Source organism: Mytilus californianus, unplaced genomic scaffold (assembly GCF_021869535.1).
Source record: "Mytilus californianus isolate M0D057914Y unplaced genomic scaffold, xbMytCali1.0.p SCAF_7, whole genome shotgun sequence".
Classification (NCBI taxonomy): domain Eukaryota; kingdom Metazoa; phylum Mollusca; class Bivalvia; order Mytilida; family Mytilidae; genus Mytilus; species Mytilus californianus.
The window spans coordinates 11,016,836-11,037,162 of record NW_026262723.1 but is presented as its reverse complement, the minus strand read 5'-3'; the positions used below and the strand labels follow the sequence as shown (position 1 = coordinate 11,037,162).

General features: G+C 32.1%; 1 protein-coding gene across 1 annotated transcript; it reads right to left on the bottom strand.

Moving 5' to 3' along the window:
* Nucleotides 1-10,337: 10,337 nt before the first annotated feature.
* On the bottom strand, nt 10,338-19,423 carry LOC127708217 (angiopoietin-related protein 7-like). The gene is made up of 6 exons (XM_052213061.1): nt 18,832-19,423; nt 14,964-15,020; nt 13,800-13,948; nt 12,182-12,278; nt 11,757-11,921; nt 10,338-10,378 (listed from the first exon to the last, which is right to left on the bottom strand). Exons 1-6 carry the CDS (start codon nt 19,196-19,198, stop codon nt 10,338-10,340), a joined length of 876 nt encoding a protein of 291 aa, XP_052069021.1. The 5' UTR covers nt 19,199-19,423.
* Between the last annotated feature and the right edge of the window lie 904 nt (nt 19,424-20,327).

Sequence of the window (20,327 nt, the reverse complement as noted above, 5' to 3'; positions counted from 1 at the left end):
AAAATATACAATAAAAAACTTTCAGTATATAAATTTTATTTAAAAAAACCACATACTATTTGTTAAAATGTGTTAAAAGCTGTTACGAGTTGTCTTTCTTTCATAATTAACGTTGAAATGAAAATAGAGAAATAGTGAGTTTCTTTGTATCTTACTTGTTAATCTGCAATATAGAAAGCAACACACATGTCTTGCCATCTATAGTTGTTAATTCAATTGTACGTTTCTATTATTATAATATACAACACTGTTTATTTCGAGAATAAAAAATGTATGTTATCTGCTTTATGGTCGGGTTGTTGTCTCTTTGACACATTCCCCATTTCCATTCTCAATTTTATTCGTATTCCATTTGATGTATCTGTCTGTGTTCATGTCTCGACATGTTCCTGAGTTATTCTTAACAATTACCCAACAAATATTTCATGTTCAGTTACCGGACTGTAGTTAAGTTCAGAAGTACACCAAGACATAAAAAAATATCATGATAATTAATCACTCGTTTCATCTAACCGCTGTAATTATTATCTATATCAAAATCAATTCTTTTCATTTCGTGGAGTAGTTTGTTTAGTTTGAAAAATTCATTTCGTCGTTCCAAATTCTGATTGCCATTCCGTCTTCATTTATTTGCAAAAGAATGATTAATTGACGCCATAATAAATATGACAGGAAATGAACATCGGAAATGTTAAGGTTTTTCTGTTATGATAGATGTTTTCCGAATACGTCACAGTGTCTATCGATAATCCTTCAAATCTTAGAAGCGATTTTGCCTTATTTTTTACGATATAAATGCCTGAGAAGCAATAAAAGTATTGTCCTACACACAATTATCTCAATTGTTGGTTGTGGGTATAGAATATGTCGATTTTGCTTACTTCGGTTTTCCCCGTCCATATGTCAGGACAAAAGAGTCGAAAGATTATACCGGAGGGACAATCCAAAGTCATAAGTCGAGGAGAAACCGACACGCAAAACTTAACGTTAAAGGATGACAAATCTAGCCTCTTTTTATTATTCCTGAGAATTTCCTGACATTGTATATATTAAGTCGGCTAAATATTGATAACGAAAAGAAAAAAAATGGACCTGAAGCGGGGCATAGTTGGTCTCCACATCCTGTACATAATGTCATGCAATTCTTACCGAGTGCATCACCTGACACTACATTTTTTTAAAACCGCTCTACTCAGTATTACGGAAGCCGGTTAGTGACAGGGTGAAGTTTTTATCTTAAGTCGTTATAACGACGTACTTAGTCGTTTTAAAGACTAATCTATCTCGTTATAACAACATAGCTAACACGTTATAACGATTTACAAAAAAACTGCACCCTGGCACTAACCGGCTTCCGTACCTTAGTATGCCTTTTTATTGAATGTATTTTTGAATAACATTTGTTCTAGCACTAGATCTGCAGGAGCGATTTGCCACTTGACAACACAAACAACAAGAAATACATCAATCTTTTTGTATGCGTTATACACGACACCTTGGATGTTCAATCACTGTGTGGTTTGTTGAAAAAATGGAAATAAAATGCATCTTCCATGCATCATGTTGTACACAACCCTTTTATGTTTACCAATAACAAAAAAAAAAAAAAAAATAAAATAAAATAAATGTGTTCTTCCTTTGAATGAATTGGCAAGCTCGTTCTCATTTCGTATGATTATTCTAAGTCTAGGACATGAAAATGGAAGTTTTTGTATTTTGTCAACCCATCCGGTAGTAAAAATGACTTAAGACTACTTTAGGGAAATCAACTATGGATGAATTTCAAAAATCAAAACGGTACACATTTGTTACATCATATTCTTATCATCAATCAAGTTAGAAAAAAATATGATTTTTAAAGACAGAACAAAGTTGTAGAACTTGTTTTATTTCTACTTTGAAACTGAAATTCAACTGGGTCCAACATATGGACAAACTGACAGTAAGACCAATGTTGAAGAGCTGTCTACTTGGATGTATGGGATAGATCATAACACACAACCGTGTCCGGTCAGAATGGAGACCTTAAAGCAGATGCCTAGTGTCGGGAAAGGGCAACGCCCTCTGTGCTATAAAGAACGAACAAACGGAACAACTCTATGAAGGGCATTTTTTAATGTACTGTTTCAAAATGTTCCATGTACTGACATGAAGAACACGACGGATGCCACGTGTGGAGCAGGATCTGCTTACTTTCCGGATCACCTGCGATCCCCCCCCCCCCCCCCCCCCCCCCCCCCCCCCACTTTTCTGTGGTGTTTTGTGTTGCTCAGTTTTTAGTTTACTATGTTATGTTTTGTGTACTGTTGGTCGTTTTGTCTTTTAGTCATGGCGTTTATTTTCGACTTATGAGTTTGAATTTCCCTTTGGTATCATTCGCACCTCTTTTCCAGTCTATGTTTTTGAATTATTTCGCCCTACTGACATACTGAATTTTAAATGTATATTTTGCTTTACTGACGAGACAATGTATATATATTAATGTATAATAATACAGAATCTATTTGAAAGCCTGACTAGTAAGTTAAAATATGTCATAACTTTGAAATTATATTACTAGTAAAAAAAAACAAAAACAAACAATAAATGCTTATTTCGGAGATCAGCCTTGTAAATCTATTGCATACAAAAGGTTCGGAATTTTTCAGCACTGTAAAAAATTGCAGACATAAAGGAAGAGATATAATAAGAGCCATTATTTTGTCCCTTCAATTGCAAAATTAGCAAACTGAGCCAAGCCTTTCAAAATATATATTTTTTTTTATAAATGAACAGGTTTAAATAATATGGCTACTTATTTGCAGAAATGTCCCTTGAGATGTCACTATGACAACATAAACATGCCGAAATGTACGTATTTGACCTAAGTTTTTGGTCAAGATATATACAAGCAACAGCTTTGCCAAAAAAGATTTTTTACACACAAACACGTTTTGTAGTAAAATATCTTTTGGATAAAGATGTTGCTCATATCTAAATGTTAAAGAACAGATCTTAAAATGAGGCTGTTTTGGGCTGTTTTGCACTAACTGTAAGAAGTTTGAAACTCTTATGCCAATTATAATACATGTATGTAAGACAAAGTCCAAAAATATAAATACTGATGTCCGGTAACCTAATGTCTAATGAACACGTTTCTATCCTGTTTCTGTAGCAGGTATTTAGAGCAAGCCCGTGTTAAAAATGTGAAAACGGACAAAGCACTAACATTAAATCCATTTTATGACTCACCACACAAAAGCAAATTATTATCATATTTTCAAACAAACACACCGTCTGTTATTACTTAGAGGTTTAGCCAATTTACTCTGCATTGTTTCACTCTCGGTATTAAAATCCCGATCTAGATCGAGTGTGGTGAAAACTAGAAAACTCTATAAAAAAATAAACTTAGATATTATGTAACCAGTACAGCACTATTTTGCCGAAATGATAACATTGAGAATAAACAATTATATATTAACAATAAAAGAGGTCACTGACTTACTTTTAGACTATATATTAGACTGTAGTTTCTAAAGCATTGTTTTTTGCTTGTCACTTTCAGTCTATTCAACCACTGTTTAGTTTGCCCATTTATCCTTTTAATCTATTTGAAACTGGTACTCACCGCTTTATATTGCTACTGAAGACATACACAGATAACTGAAATGAATTAACTTACAAGTATATTTTGTATTTTAATGGGAAATGTCGATTTTCTTCACCCCTCGCTCTTAGCGTTTTGAAAATGGTTGACTATCATGGATGACCCTTAAGGAGTTAGATGCCTTATTGACTTAGTAAAATAATAAAATAACATCCAATTTTTATAATTAATGTTGGTAAAACGTTCAGAAATACGGTTTTATTTTGTTACATGTACAACATCAACGCAACTTCACTGTACTATAGTGAAACTAAAAGGACTTTTTGAAAATTGCGCCAGTTTGTAATACAATCTGGGGAAATTTAATATAATTATACCTCTTTGCTTACATGAGCAGAAACGCAGAAAAATGTACTAACGCTAGACGATCGTTTGCATATGATGGTGTTAACGTAAACATGAATAAAGGGGGATGTGGGGTTTACGTCAATGAGTTAGTAACCAAACAACATCAACACCTAGAAATACATCTAGAGGGAAAGTTTGTCTTTTCTTGAAATTCCACTTTTAAAACAAAATCAATTGTATAAGATTTTTAAAATATATCTCCCTCTTTCTATTTATTTTTGATTTAATAAAAAGTTGTGTTGTATACAAATATATGTTGCTGTTTTTGTATATCAACCAACAGTTGCCTCGGCACAGGTTTTCGATATTGTTTTATTTTTCTGTCTTTGATTGATCTTACCTTGCTTGGGTGAATTTATAACAAGTGCTAACAATGACAAAAAAAAAGATAATATCGAAATCCTGTGCCAAAGCAAGGTGATGTGGGGTATAACAGTTTTGAGGGTATATTAGCATACTTTCACATTTTGAGCACTAGGAAACTGACATGATACTTATAATTATGTAGTAAAACATATTTTATTGATTATAGTATACTTCATACTGAAGTAAACTGCCTGTTTGAAAAATTTATTTTCTTGGAGATAATTGCGAGTTATCGTTCTTAGTACGCAGATTTATATTTTGAATGGCATGATTTATTATTCTAATAATTAAGAACCCTTTAATAAGAGCAATAAATCTCCCAAACTGATGATTCTACAGTGGCGATCTTTTTAACACGGTTTTTTTTAAATGTGATTCTTACCATATTATCGATCCCGAGATAACGTACTGCTTCAAAGCGGTGCCTAACGTAAGCACGAATTTGTCCTACGTTTGCGCGAACAATTTTCCACTTTTGCGCGACAAAACGCATTACGTTTGCTCGAAATTTACCTGTTGAAAAGTTACTTCGTTTTCGCGCAATAATATAGAAATATATAAAAATTCGTCAACTGAAATAGAAAAGTTGTTTAAACACACGGGATCGGATTTGTGATTGATAGTCTCCCAGCGGAGAAAGTTTAGGGCAGTTTTGTAGATAATTTGATTTACAATGCTACTAAGAATGAAAGCCGCAAAATATTTGCCAACTATATAGTTGGAAAATTACCCCAAAAGTGAGCGTATAACACCGCCAAGAATGTGGACGACTGTTCCAAATGAAAGCACAAAACTTAACAACAATGACCCAGATGTTCCAAATGAAAGCACAATACGTACCAACAATGGCCCAGATGTTCCAAATGAAAGCACAAAACGTACCAACAATGGCCCACAGTTTTTTCACAGTAAGGACCGACTTATATTTTGTTACTGTCGAGATTACATACTTAGTTTTATTCCAGAATATCGTTTTTATACTTAGAATGTTCCTTTGCAGGAAATACAAACTATATTTTATTTAAAACATTGCTATTCTACATACATGTAGTGCCTTTTTATGTTTATATAAAACGACGAAAGACTTCTTTCATTATATTAATGATCTATAGATATAATCAATTTTAAACAAACAAATCATTAATGTTATTTTCAGGATAAAAACACAGATATAAATTCAGGTAAATAACAGGTAAATTCGCGCAAACGTAATACCAGACACACCAAATTTGTAGTATCATTTTTAGTTCATGTTCTAAAACGCTGGTCTCTGATGTACGCTGATTCACATACTCGTGATTCTCTGATTACAATACAATAAGATGATAAGCGAATGCTTAGAATTGTTCACTCTCTATTACACATGACACAATATGGGCTATCAGCACCCCATACTTTGTTTTATTAACCAACCTGAAATAAATGGAACCAACTTCAACCCTTGAATTATTTCAAGAAACAAAACACCTGAGCTGTTTCAGAAGATCTAAGCAATTCAACAGGTGTGCATGTAACATCTTTTTGCCGAAGACTTCCTCACTTGATGTCTCGGGACGATCGAGAGCTCGTATAACAATAGACAATATTTTTAACTTGACGATGTTGATCTCTAGAAGTATCCTGGTTCTTTGTGTCGTTGGCTTGCTGTCTAATTATGAATATCTCACAACCCCCTTTGTTCAAGTACAATCAACATTTTTTTTTATCTAGTTCCTCTAAATAAAATCTGCTCTTGAACAGTTTAGCCAATCACATTTAATTTAACAATTGATAACGCCCTTAAAATTATCGGTTTGCAATCGGCCCAAGTGGTAAACATGTAAAAATAAGAAAATACTTCAAATGCAAATTTAAAACTTTTGAGGACTTCAGCGTTATGTGTTTCATTGTAATGGAATATCTGGTTGAAAGAATGCAACTGTTGTTCTATTGGTCGAAATTCTACCATCTTTACTAGATTTTGATATCAATCTAAAATTGTCCGTTTATAAGTTTTGAAATTATACAGAAACCAACTGAAGGTTTCAACTCCCTCAGGCAAAGTTGGCCTTAGATGGATTTGGCTATTTTGTTTAGGCCCTTTTTGGTTATGTACTCTCGTCAACAGTGTTGGTTATTATACATCATTGGCTTTCAAATTTCCGGCTTTGAGCGATCCTGAAGAAGGTAAATCCAGAAAAGCGCTTCAGACCATGAAATTTATAACGTGTTGTTTTAATTATTTTGGACTAATCACCGGATTTATACTTGTTATGAGTACCACCGTGTATTTAGTAAGTTGGTTAATTTCATTCAATTAAAAAAAAAGAGTTCTTTTTTGCAAAAACGGAGTTTATGTGGAAAAAGGTATGTTCAGTAATAGATCCTCAAGAAATTTACAATATTTAAAGTGCTGATTTGTATGATGTCAATTTTTGACGTTTTTGATTACAACTAGTAGGTAAATGAACTCATTATAGATACCAGGACAAAAATCTGAGAGCCAGATGCACGTTTCGTTTACAATAGACGCATATGAGACGCTAGAATAAAAAGAAGTTAAAAAGGCCAAAAGTACGAAGTTGAAGAGCATTGAGGACCCAAATTTCCGAAGGTTTTTGCCAAACACAGCTAAGCTAATCTAATCCGGGGAACAGATTGGTAAATTCACAAAAAATTCAGGCGTTGACCCTATGATTCATTTTATATCAATCAAATGGAAATTTACGGAAGTCAGTTAGGGCCAACTTAAAAATATGTTGTAATTACGACATACTATGTCGATATAACGATATAACTATGTCGGTATAACTTTTCACTTTTATCTTAAGAAGCAATATAGGATTTATAAAAGGTGAAGAGAGTTGAATTTGTGGATAAAAAAATGTAGGAATAAATACTTTTAAATGACTATAGTTGACCAATTCAGCTTACTTTGCAATAACCTCAATACCTGTATTTGAAAAACAGACACTGTAAACAGTTAAAATGATCAGCAGATTATGCTTATGTTGAAGGCCGTACGGTTGCTTATAACTGCTTACATCCACTCTATTTGAACTTTGGTTGAAAGTTGTCTCATTGGCAGTCATACCACATCTCCTTATTTTTATATAATGAATAAAAGGGATAATATGAATTGTCCAAAATAATATACTGAACATCACACCACATCAACCACAAACATCTGAAACCTTTAGGAAAAACCTTGGCATACAGAATATACCAAACATCGTCTAGATACAAATGTCATGCTCGCAATATCATTTTCCTTGTTCGGTGGACCTTAAAACTAGGTCAAAACTGTAATTTGGCATATCGTTTACAAAGTTCACATCCTAATTTACATATGTGTAAAATTTCAAGTTGATGTCAATTATACTTCATCATGTACTACTTTGAGAAAAAAAAAACAACCTTAAACGAGACAAACTAACAGACGAAGGGACAAACAGACAGACACACAGATCAGAAAAAAAATCCCCTATCCTATCGTAACAAATATAAAAGTAAGTCAAGAAATGCAAAAAGTCCAATTGACCCATAATTTAAGTTATTGTCGGTGAATGAGTTTAACTTTTTAAAATTTGATCCGGATCAAACCCTGTCTCTTTTACTTATTGTGAAAAAGATAGGTGTCATTGTCGTCATTGCATTAAAGGTGGCATATATTATCAGGGCCTCTAGGTTTGCGGAAATTTAAGTTATTCATGGTCTCTGGCCTTTTTTTTTCTGATTTGCTGACTTTAAAACCTTTAAGAATGGAAAGACTGGACCAATTGAAACCAACTGTCTGCCTTTCTGTTTTCGACTTTCAATTACAATTCAACAAACAAAAGTTGTATGCCAAGTCTTACCAAAAATCTGTGACAAAGCCCATTTACTGAAATTTGATTTTAAGGGAAGACGAAATGTTATAAGAAAACACTTATTCCTTTCTATCTAGAATTCACGTTGTAACAGCGATATAACAATGTAGGACAGGATGGTGTCATATCAACATGTTCACTAACTTTAATTTACATAACTGAGACCACATTAGTACGTTATACTAAAACTGTTTTATTTTCCCTTTAAACATGTATCCGATATATTACAGGTTGTTCTAGTTCACCCTGATTTTATTGTTAAGAGGTTCTCATATACTGAACTTTTTTTAATGTATTTTGTTTATCTTACAATTAAATTCAGGTGCCGTGTAATTCTAATATCATGAATATGTTTAGCATAAAAATAGTTACTTCACAGTTTAACATACAAATACAAACATAATGTCCAATGGAAATCTTTTTAAAACCCAAACGTTTTAATTGTTTCACATTCCTATTGTTGGAGCAATTTATAGCTTGATATATGGTACGGGTTTTGCTTATTGTTGGAGGCTGTACGTAACCTTTAATCATATCCATGTCACGTTATCTCTTGTGGATAGTTGTCACATTGGCAATTAAACCACATCTCCTTATTGTTATATGTTATTAATACAGCATAAAACTTTTGACATCAAGTAATACTTTTTTAAGAAGGTATTTTATGAAATCCTTCTGATTTTGAAATATTCTAAACAGTATAACTACGTATTTGCAGTTGATCATTGTGATATAATGTGGTAATTGTAGTTAAATATAGTTCTTGAAGAAAAACAATATCAACAACATAATTTCTCTTTCAATTTATTGTATAGTATACTGGTGATATTACCAAATTTTGGTAATCGTTTGATCCAAGGATAATGATCATTGAAGTTATTAAAAAAATTATTCAAACCAGGAATCAATTTATTCTTCATAATAATAGAATAGAAAATAGATTTTTAACTTACAGATTAAGTGGTTGCTGAACTAACTTTTTAGTGGTTGCTTAACTAACTTATCTTAAAAAATGAAAATGCCGGTATTATATGCCAGTATTAGGCGATCTAAAACTGAAAGAAACATTTTATTTTAGAAATAACTACTCCTGATACAGATTTTTTAAAAGAACGCCTGCTATTGAATTAATTTTATACAGGCTTATTCAATGTTTTCGGATCATCATCTCAGATTTCTTTAGTGAATAATTCCACCTAGCTTTCCAGTAATACCACATCACTCCTCTATAGCTATTTTTATCGGTGCTGGTCTTTCCTCGAAGATATTCCCCGTTCAGATTAGAGTAACTGCAATTACTGTACCACCAAGCCCCAACAGCCCGTTGTGCACATTTGTCTCCTCTGTCTTTTGTACTGAATACCTTACCATTGATTAAGGTCATTGAATTTCCTAAAGAATAATAACAAATATGATATAACATTCAATATCTTATAAATGTGTGTTACATCATTAATTTACCTGTGTAAACATTATCGGTACCATAAGCTGATATACAATATTCAGGATTTTAAGATTTTTGTTCAAATCTCATATATTAATTATAGTAACCAAAATGCATAAAAATATACACGAGAAGCAACTACAGCATATTGTAATAAACATGTAATTGTAATTTTGAAGCACCCTAATTCTGTGTGGGTTGGTTTTACGTTGCTCCATCTGTTTTCTATACTGCTTTGTAATTGTTGTTTGCGTAATCGTCGTTTTTAACTGTGGTCATGATAATGGCGATGTGTGTTTTTTTTTATTGGCCCTGATTTTTGATTGCCTCCTTAGTACCTTATCTCAATTTTATGAGAAATGTTTTAAAGATGGATTGATTTTTTTTACAATCGACGTACTTTACATCAAGACGAAGATCACTTGATTTTAACAAAAAACATTAAATAAATTACACATATCAAAAGAGAGAGAGAAAATTATCACCAATATCTTTTTCGGTACACAATGCACAACGCGCTTTTCATTTGGTGTCTTCATCTAACGACCAGTCTCAAATTTTACCATGGCGCTGTCAGTTTGTTTTCGATTTATTAGTTTGATTATCAATTTGGTATCCTATTCCGCTTTTCATGATCAACAAATGTACTTGATTGTTTATTGATAGACATGTTCAATAATGTTTACAATTGACAATTGAGAGTCGATAGTCTAGAGTTGAAACCTTTAAATAAAGTATCATCTTAAACGTATTAATTTAATTATTGATTTATTCGGCAAACCGAAAGCTTTTCTAAGATTGTTTCCATCAATATAAGAGTGCAGTCTTTCCACCATTTTTGACATATATTATTGGTTGATAGAGTGTTTACGTAACACTAGTTTTCTATCACGATTTCCTCAATAGACTTAGAATAAATGCTCACAAGAAAGCTATTAAACCAAGAGTTCCAAGTGGTTAAGTTGAAATCATCCTTTCGATTATTTTACGGACGTTATCACAGGTATTATACTTACATGACAAACACGATGGGTGCCATATGTGGGGTAGGATCTGCTTACCCTTTTGGAGCACATGAGAACACCCCGGCTTTTTGTGGGGTTCGTATTGCTCAGTCTTGAGTTTTCTATGCTGTGTTTTGTATACTGTTTTGCCTTTTTTGCCATGTCGTTGTCAGTTTTTTTTTACTTATGAGTTTGAATGTCCCTTTGGTATCTTTTGCCTCTTTTTATTACAAGTTCTTCATGTAGATTGGTTGGTAGGTTAATTGATTAATTAATTGACACTTTGCATAATGTCATATTTGATGAATTTATCATTCCTTTACCTATTGATCGGCTTGGATTGTTTGCTTGAAAGATTTATTGATTGATTGATTGACAGCTTCGTCGCATATTTCATATTGATTGAAACTGTGACGTCCAGTTACAAATATTTAACGCATATCCTTTACTATAATAAAACCCTCTTCTTCCAAATAAAGAGGCAGACCAGAAACCAATTCCTCCATTCAATATATACACAGGATTGAATTGCTAGAAACAAGCACTAAAAGAGGTATAAGGCATGAATCCCTTTAAATTATAGATTTTAAAGTTAGTGCAATATGTTTATTTGTATCTTAATCATTTTATTTCTAGAAACATGCAAATATTTAACACATTCTCTGTTTCCCCTCCCGAAAAGTATCCTTGTATTTTCCTTTATAAATTTAAATGGGAACATGCAAGGATTAACATATCCTTCTATAAGAATAGGGATTTCGGAATTATGAATTTAATAATTAATTGTGTTTTCCTTACAATTAAAACACCAACAAATGAAGTCGAAAAAAATCAGTGCGCACCTTTCTATCATGTCTTTGTTGTTACCAATACCTCATTAATGAACTGGACAATATTATGTTTGTAAAAAGTGCAATCACGTTTCCGTGAAACCAGACCACAAAAGAAGAAAAAAACATGTTCACTACAAAAAGGGATCAACGATTTTATGTAAATTTTCTGGAAAACCTATCATTATTATCTTTTGCAGGACATATCAAACTTTTAATTAAAAAAAAAGAGTATTATATACATTTTAACACTTTCGTGTAACATACCTGCAGTGCCACTGTATCCTCCGATCTTCAATCTATAGCTAGAACCTTCGTTTCCCAAACTGAAAGTATTATATGTAGCATATCTCGTATCACCATCCCAGTCCTCTAGTGTAATTCGGAGCTGATAACTTCCTTTTGACATGAGTTTGTAAATGTGTTCATTACCTAGTATAAATGTGTGCAATTTGTTAGAAGCTGTTAAAAAATGTTTATTTTTAAAAGTATGTTATAATTAACTTCTTAGTTATCCCTTTATATTGTTGATAATGCACTATTTGCAAACCCTAGTGCTAAAACGAAGAACAGCACCCAATCACTTTTCCAAAATAAAAAAAAAAAAAACGAAAAGAACTACAATCATGTCACTGCCTATAATTTTTTATGCATAATTTTTTAAAACGAAAGTATAGTATTTAATTAGATACCAATCCAAAATTCTCCTGTAAGTCCACCAAAACCATTTTTATAGTCTTCCCATCCTCGGTAAAAATCCATACTACCGTCTTGTCTTCTCTGTATAACCTTAAAAGACAACATTGTATTAAAACAAAAGAAGTTCTGACAACTTGCAAATTATTGCGCTTAAACCAGTGCTTGGTGTCGTCTTGAAATTGCTGTACGGATAACAGTCTTTGCTTTTTATTATTTTAAGACGAAGAACGGCGATAAAAACGCCGTTCCTTTGCTTTTATTGTCATATCCGAGTAGAAATGAGATATAAGAAGATGTGGTATGAGTGCCAATGAGACAACTCTACAATCAAAGTCAAATTTTATAAAAGTAAACCATTATAGGTCAAAGTACGGTCTTCAACACGGAGCCTTGGCTCACACCGAACAGTTAGCTATAAAGGGCCTCAAAAATTACTAGTGTAAGACCAAACAAACAGGAAAACCAACGGTCTAATCTATATAAAAAAGGAGAAACGAGAAACACTTATCTACCACATCAACAAACGACAACTACTGAACATCAGATTCCTGACTTAGGACAGGTGCAAACAATTGCAGCGGGTTTAAACGTTTTAATGGTACCAAACCTTCACCCTTATCTGAAACAATAGTGTAACATCACAACATAGAAAGACACACTATAAAATATCAATTGAAATGACTTAACTCAATCAAAAGACATATTAACACCAGTGAACATACACTGAACAAAAAATTTTGATCTATGATACAATGTAAATACAAAATAAATAAACTAAGGGAAGAATAATTAAAATAACATGTTATACCGCTGTGAAATGTTAAACAATTTAAGAAAAACAATATGCTTGAACAAAAATATCAGCCATTTGCAATTACTTTAAACACATGTAAATGAAAATAATTTTGTTGTTAGGTATACGTGTACAGTTCAAAGAGAGAAATGAACTATTTTTACATAATAAATAATTTTGATGTACAAAGTACGAAGAAGTGAAAATTTATAGTAATACCAAACACTTATCAAAGCTGGTATATAGACCAGATATAACCCTGAATAACACTAAATAACAAAAACAAGCATTACAATAAGTATCAACAGGTCAAATAAACAAGAAAGTACGATTTGAGAGTACTTGCAGTTATTGACAGCTAGTTAAAAGCCCAAAACAATTAATAATAAAAAATCATGCATCAGAGACTAAAATCAACTAAAACACATCCCAGGGATTTAGTATTTTAACGTCATGGACAGTCAAAGAAGACATGACTTATGCAATGCCAAAAATAAATGTATCGACAGGCAGTAGGATAGTTAGGAATCAACCTCTTTATAGATCAAAATGAATGGTTTGTTATGAATTGATACACCGTATCCATTCGTTTCCATTTATGTTATATGTTTTCGATCTTAGTAAAATTAAAATGCATTTGATGAAATGAAAACGAAGCATTTGTGATGGTACCGCAACATTTATGATATACAATACACAACTAACATGAAGGAAGCTGAAGAGGGAAAGTAAATTACACATATAAAACATTTACTATATGATATAAAAGATATTAGTGAAAAATATTTTGTATGTTCAAGTTAACACTTAAAACGTACTGTCCAACCTCCACCAGTAATATCCATATTGCAGTAAACCCGGAATGGCGATACACCTTTTGGACCCAAATTGTAAACGCCATTTGGGCAGCCTGTTCCTATCAAATCACCACAATCTTGTAATACTTTCCCGCATGGTAGTTCATCGCCTTGAATTGATGTAAATGTGTTGTTGCAATTTGAAACATACAATAGTATATCATTAAACACACTCAATTGCCCCCACCTTAGTAGCAATATACCAACTTCACCTGCATATGGGATATACATTTCCTAACTCATTCGGTATTCAAGAGCTTGCAACTGATACTCATACTTTATAAAACGTCACCAGTGTCTGAGCAGAGAGTTGATGAACCAGACCTTGTTGATAAATATTCCGTATCAACTTCAAAAATAATACATGATGGTCTTGAAGTATAGATTCTAGGTACTGACATTGTTTATCATCTTAATTACGTTTTAAAGTGTTTTTTTATTTGTCTTTGTAAATTATTAACCTTTACTGTTTAGTCCATTTTTGGTAATATCCTTTTGGCTGGCTCGGTATTTATGCATCCTGCCAATCTGTTGTTGTGCTGTGGTCATTTTTTGTATTCTTGTCTTTCATGTTTGCTTATGTGCTATGTCTATATGCGATTTTGTTTTTCTTTGTTGACATATTTGTTTGTTTTTATAGTGATTAAGATTAACACAATGTTGACTTCTGTGTCCCTATTTTTGACTTTTTTACGTATTATGTCTGTTTGTTTTGTTCACACATTATTATCAATATAATGGAATTTAATGCAACTGTCATATAAGTGAGAGGTTTAGCTAGCTATAAAACCAGGTTTAATCCACCATTTACTACATAATGAAATGCCTGTACCAAGTCAGGGATATGAATGTTGTTTTCCATTCGTTTGATGTGTTTGAGCTTTTGATTTTGCCATTTTATAAGGGACTTTTCCATTTGAATTTTCCTTGGAGTTCGGTATTGTTATTGTTTCACCTTTTAAATCAATGACTGTAATTGAAATAACGATAATTTTACTTTTTGAAATTTCCTATACTGAAAATGAATTTTACAAAAAAGTATAAATATGACTGTCAATGCGTACAAACATTCAGAAAGTAAAATTAAAGACGGTCTAATTGATGATAGGACTTCTTTTTGCTTACTTTGATTTGCTATGATTTGTTGAACTTCCTGCAGTGAGTTCCGAAAAGACTTCATCTCTAAAATATATTGAGGAACATTAATAATGTTATGCTTTACACTAAGTTACCGAAGTATTTCATAATAGGTACCCCTAATATAATAAAATCCTCAAGTTCACTATAAAACGCAAGAAAAACTGTATATTTTAATACAGAAAAATATTGTGAGTGTAAATGTAATTATTTTTTATATTATATTCTTTGTATATGTGTATCAGAACAATAAGTTCAAAGTATAGTACTTTGGCTTGTTGAACTATTACTGAAAGTCGATAAAAAATAATGCATTGATTTCTTTTATTTTCTTATAAATGTAATACTATTAAATTCATTTTTTGAAAATAGATGAACATTTGTATAGAAGGCATATACAATCGGCAAAAAGCGTTCTTGAATTTGTTATAAAATCAGCAAATTTCAAATTACCAATGCAAAGATATTCTTAAAAACGGATAGGTTGTTGATTCATAAAACGATAGTATCTGCAAGTTCTCTATACAGTTCAGTAAATAATGTTTTTTTTAATAAAGCACATTTTGTTATAGATTTCCGTTTGAATGATGTAAACTAACAATCTGATCACCTACTTCTTTTTTTGTGTTGGAAATCATTTAAAATGGTGTTGTAGGTGAAAAGTAAAAGTGAAAAAAAGCATAACGTTGTAAACCATAAAACGTCGATGTTTGACGTTTTGTACTACCAACTAGTTGACAGACTGGTCAATACACCAAGAAAGAAGTTGGTGACCCTATGATTACTAACAGATAAACCTTTTTAATTTTGAGTTATTAATAGTTTAACGAGCCGAAGTTGTATGCCATATCTGTGACATAACCCGTTTACTGTAACTCAACAGTTCATTGACATTAAAACAATATGCTTTTATATCTAAAGCAAATTATTTGGTTTTAATTTGTTTCTAATGATTATATTTTTGGAACATGTAACTACACACTATATAAGTAACACATATTTTGATTGGCTTATACAATTTAATTCAATTCATTTTTTTTACTTCGATGTTTAGTGAACAAACAATGTATAACTGTATTTCTACTTATGGATTAAAGTTAATCATCAACATATATATCATTAGATTATAATACTTTAAAACAAAACATCTTGCATTCTTTCTTTACTGTATGGTTTATTGATATTTGACAAATTTCACTATGTTACTGGAACTGTACATTGCATCCAATACACCATGTGGTATTGATAATTAAATATTTGATGTTATTGACCAACATCACATGTTCCACACAAAACTAACTTTGGATTGCAATTGGGAAGTATCTCATGTTAACAGTTAACAAAGGGTATCAATAAACAAAAAAACCCTAAATCAGTTCGACCATAATATCTCTGTGCCAAGAATTTTTATTATTATCAACTCCTTGTGAAATAGCACGGCACATATTCGGTTCAGGCGGTCTCATTTTCTCGTCCTGAATATGCATTTAATTCGCAACTGGGCATTAAACATCCATCCATCCATATATCCATATTTATGTTTTAAACATATTTTATTTATAACATTCAAGCTCTATAAGATGATCATGGACTTTGCCGGAATCGAAAAACGGTTGATAGTCTGGCGCATCACTTTAGACTGATCTCGACCAACAGTTATACTTTGTCTCATTGACTGGGCTGATATTAAACACATATATTTTGTATAACTTACTGTTAAGGTTCAGCTTAATGCTGAAGACCGTGTGGTGAAATATAAAACTCGTATTGTGAAATATGTAACTCGTGTGGTGAAATGTATAACTCGTGTACTGAAAAGTCTTAAATCGCCGCTCTTCTGTCTTTGATGCTCAGTTGTCCTATTAACAAACAGGCCGTACGGTTGCTATAACTGCTTACATCCACTTCATTTGAACGTTGGTGGATAGTTGTCTCATTGGAAATCATACCACATCTCCTTATTTATATATACAATGTAGCCAATGCATCTCCTTTTCTTCAAAGTATAAACATGTGTACTGCTATCTGTAGGATTTTACGAGCACAAAAGGTACTAGTGTGATAATCGTATATACTTATACGCAGTTCCGTTTTAATGTTGATTGTAAAGATAAGATTCATGCTTGTTTGCTTTTTGTTGTTTTGGGTGGTGGGATTCAAAGAGCTAACACGTAAATATTCAAGCGAAACACGATAATCTACGTGCATTTTCCTTTAAAAGAAATCCGATATAGATTTTAATCTTTTGACAAAGACATAAAAGATGTACCAGAATATCTCAAAATATCAAATTTTTAATTGCTATAACGAAAATCAAACAAAATCTATTCATTTTATCATATGTACAAGTGAACCTTCCAATGGTAGACCAAGTTTCCCGCCCCTCCCACGAAGAAAAGGGACACTTACTGATTACCAATGGACATCATCAAGTCACTGGATTGTTTGTCGCACAAAGCGAAGCTCGTCTCCTACCGCCATCACGGAACGCTGTTCGCCTTCGCAAATATTTCCTTTTGATATATATCTCTGCGGCCCTATTTATTTGCACAAGAATAACATGTAAACAATTTGTATAAATGCGTCCATTTGGTCAACTGTGGCAGCCATTGCATATATGTATACGTCTGAACATACGTGTATATGTTTGTAGCAGCCAGGCTCTCGTGCAAACAAACGTGTATGTGTATGTGCGTGTAATATTCGTCGCAATTCGGGCTTCACGACATAAAACAGTGTATCTACTGAAACGTATAATTGAAATTATAATATTGTTCATTATTTCAAAATCAAAGCTGATTGGAGTTTTCTTTTTATAAACTGCATACATGAACATGTATCTCTATATTGACCACTGATAAACTTTTTGGATGAATAGATGTATTCTACGGCATGGAACACAATTAATGTATGATATGATGATTGTTTTATTTCATGAAGCATAAACCAGTTAAATCTGCCGTAAAAAATGTTGACGACTTACTCATGATACTTTATTAAACGTAATTGTACATGTACATATATAGTTTTGAGGTTTTTAATTTTGGCATAATTATTTAACACTTTTGAGTGAATCAACATTTGCAACTTATGAAAAAGAAAATATGGTATAATAAGCTATTCAAAGAAATTGCAACTGACATTTTCCAATTAATAAATGTTAATATTTCAAATTAAAAGTGTTTTTCAATTAATACGGTTTTACATATACGTAAAATATTAAGTTAAAAGTCATTTTCCCAAAAGAAAGACATGTACAAATGTACACGGAGTTTATTTTATGACTTACACAATAAGTTAACTTTCAAGTGCACGTAGAAAATACACTTTTGAAATCTGAAGTAAATGCTCGTTTACTACTGACTAAACGGACACAGAGTAAACGCGCGTTTACTCGGGTAGACATTACAAATTTTCACTTGACCGTGTTAACGTAATTATAGCAAACGCGAAAATTGAAGTTAACAAACAAAATATGTGCACGCGGCTTTAACGTGCGTTTCCTTTATGTAATCCTTGGTCTGCACTCAACAATACCAACTTTTGCGTTGGATTTGTGTAAGATTTCGATTATCATCTTTTGAGGGGGTTATGCCGTTTTAGAAAAAAAAAATATGATTGATCGATTCGAAATTACTTGAAAACAAACAAATTGTACCAGAATGGACGTTCAAAAGTAGTTTGCATCCCTTACAAATTAGAATATAAAATTCTAGTTACAGTATATATATATTATTAAAAACAAATAGTTCGATTTGGAATAAAGTAGTCGAAAACAAATAGTTTAACCAGAGAACAAAACATTGACCTAAACACACGATGAATGATATTTAAAAAATAGAAACAACGTAGATACCTTCAGATGTTGTATCGGTCACATTCTGTTTCACATCATCAAAGTATTCTTTAATTTCCTTTTCAATGTTCAGTGTTAAATTTTCCTTCATATTATCAATATATTGTTTCACATTCTCAGTTATTTTTAATGACAGCAAAACCTCTTGTAATTTCATTTTAACTAATTCTGACATTTTCATTTTGAAAGCGTCGGAAATGTACGCCTTGATGCGCTTGTTCACATTTGTCATGTCAAACATTGCAAGCAAAGGAACATTTTGGTTATCGACCACAGGAGTTTCTACAAAATTATCACCGGTATTGGTTGATTTTACTGCTGACAGTAGTACGGAACAAACTATTCCTATAAAAATCAAACACTTCATTTTCAGTAAACTGACTACTAACTGTTAAAGCTAATATCTCCTCTGAATTTGAATTAGTTGTTCTGACTCTTTTAGCAAAACATGCAAACGGGTAACTTATGGGTTACACAATGTTTTGTAAGAAATATCAGTTATAATTTTGATAACGATCCCTTGAAAATACACAATAACACGAACAACGGTACTTAAATTCATTTGATGTTGAAGGATATTTCATTATAAATAACAAATCCCTTACTAAAAAAATAAAATGTTTATATATGCTATCGCCTTAATTAGCTGTAGGCAATACCACTTTGACGTCATTTGGAATATTGCATGTTGAACTTTATCAAATGGTTTGTGAAACGTTATCAGCTGTTTGCTTAATCCAGTAAACTAATATGTTTTAATGAGGATGAGATACAAGTTTGTGTTCCGGTTCATGTGAAGATGTGTTTACTGTACAAATCTTAGTTTATTAATTTGATTTTTTGTTTTTTCCCTTGTTCATTTAAAAATGTTTTCGTGGGAAAGAAATTGTTGTTTACGTGTTACGTTTTGCATTTGCAGGCTGTTTCTTTTTCATTTTCCCATTTAATTATTTGTACGTGTTTTTATTGCCTTAAATATATCTTTGACTATAATTTTTCGAAAATTGTGTATTTGATCCCCTACCTTAACATTTGTCTCTTTGTAATGCTCTAACAAGTTAAGCAAGAACTTCAAATTGACCTTTTGTATTTGCCTGTCCCTAGTCAGGAGCATGTACTTCAGTGAGTGTCATTAGTTGGTGGCTGTAGTATTATGAGGGTGTTAATGGCGTCAATAAAGAAAACTGAATGACGTTATCAAGTTTATTTTGAATAGTGTGTACTAAAACATAACCAAACATATGTTATGTAGTAAAGGATAACAATAAATGTAAACTAAAGATATTAACGGAACTAAATACAAAATTTGAAAATTGACACATTTATGAGCCTATGTACGCAATACCTACTTATCCAAAAGTTATTAGGAGAAGCAACGACGGCTGTTGGTTTGGAACGCCAAAATCGTCAAGATTACACATGTTAAACACCATGCGTTGCAGACGACGTACCAACATTTATAACGGATGAACGCATATTTTTTTTATCCTAACAGA

Excerpts from the sequence above, each read along its gene's own strand:
- LOC127708217 (XM_052213061.1), bottom strand. The coding sequence starts at position 19,198 with ATGAAGTGTTTGATTTTTATAGGAATAGTTTGTTCCGTACTACTGTCA. Across the intron at positions 11,922-12,181 it reads TACAGGAGAATTTTGGATTG|GTAATGAACACATTTACAAA; the intron begins GTATCTAATTAA and ends CATTTATACTAG. Across the intron at positions 10,379-11,756 it reads AGGATACAGTGGCACTGCAG|GTTTCAACTCTAGACTATCG; the intron begins GTATGTTACACG and ends CTTTATTTAAAG.